The 12050-nt window shown below is 40.2% G+C and overlaps 1 protein-coding gene across 5 annotated transcripts in view; it reads left to right on the top strand.

The window, feature by feature from the left end:
• Prdm2 (PR/SET domain 2) overlaps window positions 1-12050 on the top strand; it is a 102463-nt gene that overhangs the window by 31381 nt on the left and 59032 nt on the right. For all 5 annotated transcript variants that reach the window (XM_050120320.1, XM_050120317.1, XM_050120319.1 and 2 more), the window contains 2 exons: window positions 2424-2538; window positions 4258-4361. In XM_050120320.1, the coding sequence (XP_049976277.1) occupies window positions 4353-4361 (9 nt within the window). In that variant the 5' untranslated portion in view covers window positions 2424-2538; window positions 4258-4352. The remainder of the gene's footprint in view (window positions 1-2423; window positions 2539-4257; window positions 4362-12050) is intronic.

Below are 12050 nucleotides of genomic sequence, written 5' to 3' on the forward strand. Positions count from 1 at the left end.
TTTGTAATAGCCAGAACCTGGAAACAACCTAGATGCCCTTCAATTGAAGAATGGATGAAGAAAGTATGGAATATATACATATTAGAGTACTACTCAGCAGTAAAAAACAAGGACTTCTTGAAGTTTGCAGGCAAATGGATGGAAATAGAAAACACCATCCTGAGTGAGGTAAGCCAGACCCAAAAAGAGGAACATGGAATGTTCTCACTCATATTTGGTTTCTAGCCATAAATAAAGGACATTGAACCTATAATTCGGGTTCTTAGAGAAGCTAAATAAGAAGGAGAACCCAAAGAAAATCCTGAATATTTCTCCTGAATATTAAACTTCATCAGGCGATGAAAGGAGACAGAGACAGAGAACCACATTGGAGCACCGGACTGAAATCTCAAGGTCCAAATCAGGAGCAGAAGGAGAGAGAGCACAAGCAAGGAACTTAGGACCGGGAGGGGTGCACCCATACACTGAGACAATGGGGATTGGGATCCCATAAGTATTAATGGAAACCCACAGTGACTATGAATTTGGGTTTCAAAGTTAGACCAGGGTTCAGAGTCAACTGTGAGCAACTTAGGCCACTTTCCTAAGCCTCAGTTTCCTCGGTGTGTGCATGGGAGTGTACGTGTGTGTGTGTGTGTGTGTGTGTGTGTGTGTGTGTGCTGTGTGTGTGTGAATGGGTTACCTCTTGGGGAGGATAGGTGGACCACAGCTAGAGAGGGAAGAAGGGCTCTCAGTGGTTATTCTAAGTGGCCAGCTGCACCCATTCATGATTCTGGCTGGTATTTATTGGTATTATTTAGTTTATTGGAGCCTTAGGAAAAAAATCACACTATAGGATACTGTCAAGTCAGTATTTTTCTCCCTTCGGCAAAAAGCTTATTAATTTTTCCAAATGCCCAGCTTATAGATTAAAACATTTTTAAATGCGAATACTATATGTAGAAGTGAAAAATGTCTGCTAAGTTTATTCATATTTTTAGCTCATTAGAGGTACAGGAGGCTGTTTTCTGGGGCAGTTTGAAACTTCCAGTTTTAGAAAGTGTGTTGGGTGATTTGTTGAAAAGGATCTAAGTCAGAGCAGAACAAAGTATTTGTGCTTCTGAAGCAAGCACACTGGTCATTTGGCCTTGCCCTGGAGGTGACCCATCTGTGGATACCCTCTTGGGCTTTCTGCCTCCAAGCAGGCCAGAGAGAGAGTAGTCCATGAACACTGAAATCGATTTTTGTTAAAACAGCCCATGAAACTACAGGAGTTTTGAGTTTGGATGACTTTTTTTTTTTCTTGGATAGGGGAGCGTGGTACCTAACATTTTGTTGTTTTTGAGAAAGGGTGTCTCTGTTACATTATTATGTAGTTCTGGCTATTCTGGAACTCAGTATGTAGACGAGGCTGGCTTTGAACTCACAGAGACACTCTTGTTTCTGCTTTCTAGTGCTGGGACTAAAGGCATGCAATACCATGCTTCAGGTCTTGTGGTGGTAGCCTAACCCCAGCACTTGGAAATGAGAGAAGGTGGATTTCTGAGTTTAGAGCCAGCTTGGTCAACATACTGAGTTCTGGGACAGCCTGGGCTACACTGAGAGACCCTGTCTCAAAAAACAAGCAAACAAAGAAGAATTACAAATGCTGCTTTGTTGTGGGAAATTAATCTTTTTAGTTTTCTTTGATTTGATTAAATTGCAAGTTATTCTAAAAGCTATATCCTTGTTCTTCTCATTGACACCAGTCCCTTTTCTTTACATAAATATCTAATACTAATCTTATTTCTTATGATTCTGATGAATTCCAGTCTAAATTTTGAGGAGGTAATTGTATAACATTTTTTATTTCCTGTCAACTCTGAGATGTTATGTCTTTGGTGTCTAGTGACTTAGGACGTCAGCCATTGCTTCTTGGAAAGCCCCAGCCCCACTTGAAGTGAGTGTTAACAGTAAACCGTCACTCTCTGTGGAATGTCCAAGCTGTTCAAATTGCTGGAAGGATTCAGGAGGGGGCAGCATCTAATTGGTTAAGTGGTCTTCATGGAGTGTGCCAAAATTATTCTTTTAAGGTAGTGGTATACTGCAGGTAGCCTTTGATTTAGAAACAGGGGTAAGCTGTACTTTGCTGCCTGATTCTGTTCGAGGTTAAAGAGCAGTACATTGCTAAGGATTTACATATTTTGAAACTGGATATAGGTGGCTGGAGCAAGACAGATTCCGGTTTACAGGTTGCTGGGGTTTCGTTATGAGACTCAGTGAGTGGCAGAGTAGCTCCAGAGCTGCTTAACGGCCTGTCCCAGTCTGCTTTGTACACACAGTCTAGTTAGTTTTCATCATTTGCTTATTGGATGAGAAACTAAAAAGCAATGCAGAACAAAACAAAAAGCACTACTGTTTTTTTTTTTCCTTTTCCTATGATCCTTCTTCCGTTTGACTTACAGAATACGGAGTCTGTGGCCGCCACTGAGACTCTGGCTGAGGTCCCTGAACACGTGCTGCGAGGACTTCCAGAGGAAGTGAGGCTTTTACCGTCTGCTGTTGACAAGACCCGAATCGGTGCGTATGCTCATCAGAGGAGTCAGGCAGCAAAGAGCAGGCTGCTTCCTTTGGGAGCAGGGATCGTGTTAGATAAATGTTACTCCAATAAAGGAAAGGTTGACCCTTCAATTCTGTGATGTATATGTACTTTCCACATCAGATTCCAGGATGGACTTGGGTTAGAAAAGGAAACTAGCAGGGTTGTGGTGCTGCACACCTTTAGTCCCAGCACTCAGGGGGCAGAGGCTGGCGGATCTCTGTGAGTTCCAGGCTGGCCTGGTCTACAGAGTGAGTTTCTGGACATCCAGGGCTATGCAGAGGAGCCTTGTTTCAAAAAACCAGAAAAAAAAAAAAAAAAAAAAAAGAAAAGAAAAACTAGCTCCCCCAACACACACTGAACCTACATAGTCTGTCCTTGGTAGTGTCCCAGTGTGCTCTCCTCTGCATGCCCATGAACCTTGTTCCACAGAGTGGGCTTCCTCTGATTTGCTGTGCCTTAAGTGTGATTATGTTATCAGATTTAGTTCCCTTTTAATTTCCCTATTAATTTAATTTAATAATTTTCCTTTTAAAATATATATCCCTGTTGCTTTACCCATATTTTTATACTTAGGAACCCTCTAGAGATATCTGAATAAACAACATAAACTGGCTAGAGTTTCTTGTTGAATACACAAGCTTGTATGTATTTTATTTTTGTTTTGTGATTTACATAGATAGTTTTAGAGAGAAGGCTAAGAGTAGATTGTTAAAATCTTGTAAGAATGTACTCTTGAGTAGATCACGCTTCCACCCTCCTGTTTGTCTTTTAGATGCTCTTCTGATGCTCAGTCAGTGTGTGTGACCTGGCAGGCACTTTCTCTAATTCTCATTGGAAATTTGCTTAGTGAGCATTGGGGATTTTATTTTATTTTGTTTGAAGAAAAGTGGTTGTCTCACAGCTCAGCCAACGGGTTGTTAGTGTTCACAGGTGCAGTTCCAAGCTGACCTAGTGGGAGTGGAGAATATACGTCCTAGTCACACACCGCAGGACTAGCCTCCACCTCTCGTTCTATAAATGAAGGACCCTGTCCAGAATGTGTGCTTCTCTTGACTCCTGGGCTCCAGTCATCCCATTGACTGTGTCTTTATCCTATCTGTGTGTTTATGATAGGTGACCAAGTGATGGAAATAATCCCAAGGGACGCCATGGGTGAGCATGTGTGTTGACTGAAACTCTGAAAGCAAGCTATCCCATGAGCTATGTTTCATGAAAATAATGAGAGGAAAGGATTTTCCAATCTAACTAGGCAGATCAACTTTGAAAGTATTAATAAAAAACAAGTCCTAACCATTATAAGAACAGCTTGTCTTTAGTAGGATCAGTTTGAAACCTATAGGCAGACTATGAAGAATTTAAGTTTTTGTAGTTTTATTCCATTTCTTTTTTCTTATGTTAGTTTTCAAGTTTTGTAATTATACTATATATGGTCTATTTTACATATAAAAGTTATTATGAACTTTTAAAAATGATAAAACAATGCAGATTTTTTACAGACTAGTTAGAGAAAACCGAGGAGCGACAGAAGGAAACCCAGGATCCCCTGGAGGACTCTATTCGGTTTGACTGAACTTACTCATAGTTATCTTGCTCTTAGGCATCCTTGCTTTTTAATTGTTTTGTAAAGTTGAATGACATTAATGCTTCCAATATTTAAAATAACTACTATTATAAAAATATTGGTTTTGTTTTTCTAGGTGTCTGGGCCACTAAACCAATTTTAAAAGGGAAAAAGTTTGGGCCATTTGTTGGCGATAAGAAGAAACGATCTCAGGTTAGGAATAATGTGTACATGTGGGAGGTAAGAGACTTTCAGACATTTTAAAGAGGCTGCTACCTGTTCTCATATAATTTGACATCTTAAACTTAAAACATATGTTTTAGTATGTTCTTTAAAAATCTTTTTAAATGACAATATTAATTTTTTGGTGACTTATTTGCATATGTGTGTGTAGTTTGAAGCTGCTTGGATGTTCTTGATTGTAAATGTCACATTTACTTTTTGTATTCCTTATCCAGGGCATTTTACCTTGCACCCTAAGACCTTGACTTCCTGTGTGGTGGCCTGTCACTTTACAAATGACATAGATATAACCACAAAATACACTTCATAGGCTGCCAAGAACATATTAGATTCCTTTCTGTATATCAGAGAGTAGTTTCTATGTCCCTGAAATATTGTAAACATATAGCATGTGACACATTTACATTGAATTTTAAATTTTTTTAATGATATATTTATTTTATGTGCATTGATGTTTTTGCTTGCAAGTTTAAGGGTGTTGGATACCGTGAAAATGGAGCTACAGATGGCTGTGAGCTGCTATGTGAGTGCTGGGAATTGAACCCAGGTCCTCTGGAAGAGCAGCTGGTGCTCTTAACTACTGAATTGTCTTTATAGCCCTGAACTTTTAATTTTGTAAAAGGTTTTCATTCTACTTCATATTTTTTCAATAGCCCTGGAGGACAAAGCAGGGCAGTGGCTGCCTTTTAATAGAAGCTTCCAGAAAAAGAGGAGCTGCCCTTGCTCTGCAGCCCCAGGCCTGAATGGGGCGTAGTCAGAGCCATGTCTCTGGGGAACAGTGGGAGTTACACATGTTCTTCCAGATTGCCTGGGCCAGGCCCTGCTTCTACATCAGCTTCCTGACTTTCTTAACCTATGGGCTGTGAGGTTTTCTGTTTAAAAAACCAGTCACTAAAAACACTTCATTAAGGTGCTTGTGACTACACGTGTTGATCGTGCTCTGGGGTTTGCATGTGATCTCAGGCCAGTGCCCGGGGGAAGCCCCTCAGGGCATGACTCCTTTACAAGCTTCATTTTGAAAGAGAAGGAATCACATCTGTTTTATTGTTGTTGACAGTCAAATGTGTGGCCACATCCCCCCAGGAAGCTCAGGGCATGGGGGCCTTTTAAGGCTCGAAAGGTTATAGCTTGATCTGACAGTTTAATCATTTTGTGTTTGTGTCTTTGTGAGTCTGTTGTCTGTGATAGTGTCTGACAGTGAACCCTGGGGGCTTTAGGAAACAAGGATTTACCAAAAGAATCTGACTGGAGTTGAAGAAATTTGTAATTATAGAAAACTGTCTGGTCACAAAAAGTCTTCATTATTAAGGATAGTACTTGTGTCATTAAAAATATGTTGCCTGTATAATATTGCTCTCAAATAAATCACAGTTTTAATTTTAAAAGGTCCCAAAGGAAGCTAACAGGAGTGCTAGACTTTGCTAGCATTAATCATAGTGGGGACTATCAGGGAGTCACATGCTTACTCGACGTCCTGTATATACAGTGCCGAGTAGAATAAATGCCATTGCTGCGTAGTGAAGTCATGGCACCTTCTCTGCGCTGTAACAGTTGGACGTGGCCGTATGAACCATCACCCATGTCTTATGGGAGTTACCGTCTGCACTGAAATTCATACCTAGTGTGGCTTGAGAGTCACTTGCAACCATGAGATTCTAGAGACTCCTTTTCCTCTAGACACACATCGTCTTCGTGCTAATAATGTAAGGTTCTTTACATGCACATGCTTTAGTGTGTAACCCATCATGGAAGTACCACTTCTTAGTCAGCTTCGAGTTTATCATCTTGTTCTTGTGAAGATTGACTTTTCCTTGCAAGGAAGAATAGTCAGGATGTTATTCACTTATTTTCACATCTGAAAGGTTTTTCATTTAAAAAAATGTTAAAATAGAATATAGATGACAGGTGTATACCCACACATATGGCAAGGTATCAGGAATATCACTTATAATGGGCATATTTCTCATAAATAAGTTGAAAATCAAGGTAAACTATTTACTATTAATTGATTCTAACCCTGGTCTTATCCTCACATTTGCATCAGAAAATCTCCTAATGTCACAGAAAGAGTTTATCATCAGAGCTCCATCTTGGTGTTTTTTTCTTCCATCACAGCCCCTTAAGACCTTTTTAGAACATGGAACCAGTAGAATTTTACACCAACTAGTTCACCATTGTGTGTGAACCTAAGACGAAGTGTTGATTGCCTTTCTTGAGCCCTCAAGCTTCACTGAAAGCATTCACATTCCTTTAAATGCAGGAGAGTGTGATGCTCAGGGTGAGTGCATGGAACAGGTTCCTACAGAAAAGCCAGCATGCTTTGATCTGCCACTAGCAGGACCCTGGGGACCTGACATGCTGGACTGCCTGCCACACTTCTCTTGACCACCTGATGTGTTGTGCAATATCAGAATTTTAAAACCATTCCTGATTTTAGAAAACTGTCCTTCCCTTTAAAGGCAGAACCTTGCTTTGTAGTCTAGATTGACTTTGAACTAGGATCCTTTTACCTCTACCTCCCATGTGCTAGGTTTGCAAGCATGGCCTACTATATGCCTAGCTGATAAAAAAAAATCTTTCAAGTTTAGGCCCATATTGCTGCTAATAAACAGTGTTTTTGCAATTATCTGAGTAAAAATTATTCTAATAATCCTTTAAAAATAGATTTTTTTTTAAATTTTACTTGTATTGTTTTGAAATAGAGCCTTGCTTGTAGATTAGTCAAAAACTCAAATTCCTCTTGAATTAACCTCCTAAGTGCTGGTAATACAGGCACGAACTAACTATTAATTATATAACTTTAAGTTTTTAGAACAGTGTTAGATTCAGAGAAAATTGATTGGAAGGTGGAGATTGTTTCTGTCTTGGTTTGTGCTGCTCTGATAAAATACCATAGCCAGGGTAGAGTCCCTAAGCTTATTGTGAAAGCCAAGAAGTCTAAGATCAAAGAGCTATACATACGTGGTGAGGGACTTCTTATTCTATTATAGCATTGCTGGAAAGCATTACAGATCAAGACAGAGCCAGAGATGGAAGTTGTGGCCTCAAACTCTTTTAGAACTTGTGTGTCTCCATTCAGAGAGCCGGAGCTGCCACAGTCTGGACATCCCATTAAGTCTGTGTCTGTACACAGTATGTGCATTTGGGATCCATTCCTACTCTCTGTAGAACCCTACCTCTGCATAACTGCAGATTTTCCAACCATCAGCCTTTTCTCTAGAGTGAGACATTGGTTATTTTTACTAAACCTGCATCCAAGGGCTGTTATCATATAAAGTTCATAGTTTGTGTTAACTTTTTCTTGGTATATATTCTAATGAATATTTAAAAAATGTTTTCTTCTGAAATGATCTATATAGCCTGGCTGTCCTGAAACTTGCTAGGTAGACCAGGTTGGATTTGAACGTATAGAGATCTTCCTGCCACTGCTCCTTCAGTACAGGGATTAAAGACGTGCCACCCAACCCAGCATATAAGTCTTAAAATTTTAAACACGGTCAACAAGATGCCTCATTATGTGTAGGTCCTGCCACCAAGCCTGATGACATGAGTTCCATCACTGAACCCGCGTGGTGGAAGGAGAAAACTGACTTCCCCAGTTGATCTCTGCCTTTACATACATACACACACACAAATAAATGTAATTAAAACAACACCAACACAAAACTATGTTTACCACAAACTATAATAGTATGGACAGTACAGAAAAAGCTCACCAAACATTAAAATTCACTTAAACTCCCAGTACTCAGACATCTCTATGAGCATTCTTTTAATTCTACATTTAAAATTTGCTAAATTAAAGAACTTATTTTGGTCATACCCTTGTGTGGTACAGTCTCTTTTTTTCTCTGGCTAAGGCCCCTGCCATCCCTGTTTCTCACACTAGTTCCTGTCCTTGCACCGTGTATTATAGGAATGTCATATGCTTGCTTCCTACCAACGTCCCAAGGATGTGTCTGTCAAGTACGAGGCCTATGCCATTTCTTCTGTGTCTGCTCATAATTCTGTTTGTATACCATCCACAATTTACCTTGTTTTGGATATTTAGATAACTTTAATCTTTTGCTGAGTATGTACAGTCCTTCAAAGCGTAAACTCACTATGGATGCAATATGCTGACTTGTCTGCTATTTTTCTGAAGATAGATTCCTAGACGTGTAAATATTAAGTCAAAAGTTATGTAAATTTCTATACATTTTTGGTCAGTTTTGCCCTGAAGCCCTTAGAAAGATTGTAGTGATTTGTATAGTCAGCAAGAGTATGTTTTTTTCTAGGGCTTTGAAACCCAGTATTGTTTTTTTTTTTGTTTTGTTTTGTTTTAAATCGCTTTAAGAATATCTATTCTCGCTCGGTGGAGGTGGCGCATGTCTCTAATCCAAGCACTCGGGAGGCAGAGTCAGGCAGATCTCTGTGAATTCAAGGCCAGCCTGGGTTATAAGAGCTATTTCCAGGACAGGCTCCAAAGCAACAGAGAAACCCTCCAAAAAAAAAAAAAAACAAAATAAATAACAACAAAAACCAAAACAAAACAATAACCAAAAACCTCAAACTATTCTTTTAAGTGAACAATCAGCCGGGCGATGGTGGCGCATGCCTTTAATCCCAGCACTCGGGAGGCAGAGGCAGGCAGATCTCTGTGAGTTCGAGACCAGCCTGGTCTACAGAGGTAGTTCCAGGACAGGCACCAAAGCTACATAGAAACCCTGTCTCGAAAAATCAAAAAAAAAAAAAAAAAAAAAAATAAAATAAAATAAAAAAAAAAAAGTAAATAAAAAAATTAAATGAACAATCACTACTTCTATTTGTGTTTTGCTCTTCTTGAGTCTAGGGCTGGAGAGATGGCTCAAAGGTCCTGAGTTCAATTCCCAGCAACCACATGATGGCTCACCATCATCTGTAATGAGACCTGGTGCCCTCTTCTGGCCTGCAGGCAGAATATAGGCAGCAGAACACTACATACATAATAAATCTTTAAAAAAAAGTTTTAAAAAATTAATACAAAAAATTTTGAGTCTAGAGGACAGAGGGAAGAAGTAGAAGAGTTTATCAATTGTAATAAATACAGAAATGCTCTCTGCATAGCTCCAAGATTTTACTATAGTTTTTTTTAAAAGAAGCAAGCCCTCTTTTTATGAGTTCCCAGCATTGCGAATAAAATACATGTTGGTGTGTGAGCGGGGACAGTGCTTGTTGTGTCCTTGTAATTGGATGTCACTTGACGTGATGGCTGCCGATTCCGGTGTCCTCTGTTGTACTTGGCTGTCACTTAGAAGCTGCCAGCAGATTCTGCAGAGTCTGTTTTCAGCATGTCCTAATCATGCTCATTGCTGTTGTCTAGCTATAGAATTCCGTCAGGGCAACTGTAGGAAAGGTTGTCTTTAGATCCCAGCCTATAGTCTGTCTTTTAAAGCTCCAAGACTAAGAAGCACCTTTACGGTTTCAAACTTTGTGGCACATGAAGATATTGTGAATTTGAAGTTTCAATTCATGAGGAAAGTTTTATTTACGCACAGCCACATTCCTTTGGTGAGTCGAACAGTGGCAACAGGCTGCACGACCTGAAGGCCAAAAATACTTAAAAAAATGTATGGGTGTTTTGCTTACATATGTGTCTGTGCACCACATTTGTACAGTGTCTGCGGAGGCCAGAGGAGGGTGTCAGATCTTCTGGAACAGGAGTTACAGACAGTTGTGAGCCACTATGTGGTTGCTAGGAATTGAACGTGGGTCTTCGGGAAGAGCAGTTGGTGCTCTTTAACTACGGAGCCGTCTTTCCTGCCCTCCCAAATACTTTCTTCACATTACTCTTTATAGAGAGTTTGCTGTTTCTTGGCTGTGTGGAGAAGAAGCCAGAGGGGTGAGTGTGGAACTGTGTAATGTTTCAGGTTTACTGAGACTGGGTTATAGCCGTGTGCAGAACTTGCTACTCCAACTATAGAGATGGTTTTTGTAATAACAGCAGAGCCAGTCATGAATCGTGCTGTTTCAGGAGTTTCAAGATAAATGAGGGTGTTGAAGTACAGAGGATTAAGTAATCTTTTCAAACAGGTTAACTATTACTTAGATTAGCAGCTTGGTGTGGTGTAGCCCCACCCCCGGTGGAAGTTCATTTAATGTCTCTCTGTCAAGCCTTTCCTGTGTGTTGATCTTGGCTTATACACATGCTTTATAAACTCTTGGCTTTGTCTCAGAGGTTGTTGGTCTGGAGTACAAGTACAAGTAAGTAGATGATAGGTCTGGATACCAAGGGGCTTGCTTGACGCCCTCAAACTGTTTAACCTGGAGTCAAAACCAAACTAAGCATTTGGATTGTTGTCAGTACTCTTCCTATAGCAAAGGCCACAGACAGAGTATTTTGTGGTGTGGAACCTTGTGTGTCATCACTAGGACAGGATGATAAAGGCAGGTTATCTGAAGTATAGAAAGCTTTGGTTTTGGCTCACAGTTCTTTGTGTAACCATCCAAAATTAAGTGGTCATGTAGCTTGGGCCGTTGGTGACAGTGGCATATCCTGACAGGAGTACACGTAGGAGCCCAAGTTTTCTTTCTCAGACTGAAGCAGAAACAGAGGGCTAGGCACGGCTCCACATAGTCCCTTCTGAGGTTATGGTACCTGTGGCCTAAGGACCTTCCACCAGACCCCACATTTCAAAGGTCCATTATTTCTCAGTAGCACCCCATAGAGGAGGTACAGCCAGACCACCCACCCTCTTGCAAGCCTCCCCAGAAAGTGTGGAACTGCATACTGGGAAAGATTGCTGCCACTTCTAGTGGCTTATGGAATTCTTACACATCCATGGTCATGGGTAGAAATTCTGATTTAAGAACAAGAGTAAACTATTTTGCCTACCCACTAGAAATTTGATTAGGGACTTGCTGGGAAGCAGTTTATATTTTGTAGAGCATCTGTTATTGGAGGATTTCCCACAAACATTTATGCAGTTGTATAACTGAGACCTATTCCCAGTAATTTCAAAAGAGGGTCAGTCACGTAAGCATGCTCAGACAGGATGGACAGCGGCTGGGCTTTGAGGACCTGAGAAGCCAACTGTTGTTACATTTCTGTTTTAGACTTGCCAGTACAGATAGCCTGTATGCTTGGAATTGTCCTCTGACGAGTGGGCCTTTTCTGTTAAGATGTGCCACCACCTGTTAGACTTTGCTCTCTATTGTCAAATGTTTAGAACATTTTTGAAGCCCTTGAGCTTCTAAAGTAATATGAGGCGTGGAGCAGATGATAGCGATGATCCATTTTGTCTGTAGCTCCCAGAAAGTTTCTTCTGCAGGGTAGCAGTCTGCTTATCCTTAATGAAACCTGCAGGCAGCCAGCTCTGTCACTGAAGTGCCACTGGGGGCTGAAGATGTCACAAAGATATGGTGTTTTTGTGGGTAGTATTAGTAAAATCCTTTAAGACTTGCAAAGATACATTTATTACCTTTTCATACAAACTGAGGTTACCTTTCTCTTTTTTGTCTTCATAGCTTTATTTACAGGTTCAATGATATTCATAAATGAGTTGCTAGAGATTATTCTCAGTAAGACGATTTGAACCTAAGCAGTGAAGAAAAACATTTGATCTTGTAAAGGATAAAATCATTTCTAAAAACTGTAGCTTGTATAAGTGTAGAACAATTTAGAGCAGTGTTTCCCTACCTTCCTAATGCTGCCTCCCTTTAATACAG

This window comes from Alexandromys fortis, unplaced genomic scaffold (genome assembly GCF_014885135.2).
Source record: "Alexandromys fortis isolate MF-2015 unplaced genomic scaffold, M_Fortis_MF-2015_v1.1 scaffold_174, whole genome shotgun sequence".
NCBI classification, from domain to species: domain Eukaryota; kingdom Metazoa; phylum Chordata; class Mammalia; order Rodentia; family Cricetidae; genus Alexandromys; species Alexandromys fortis.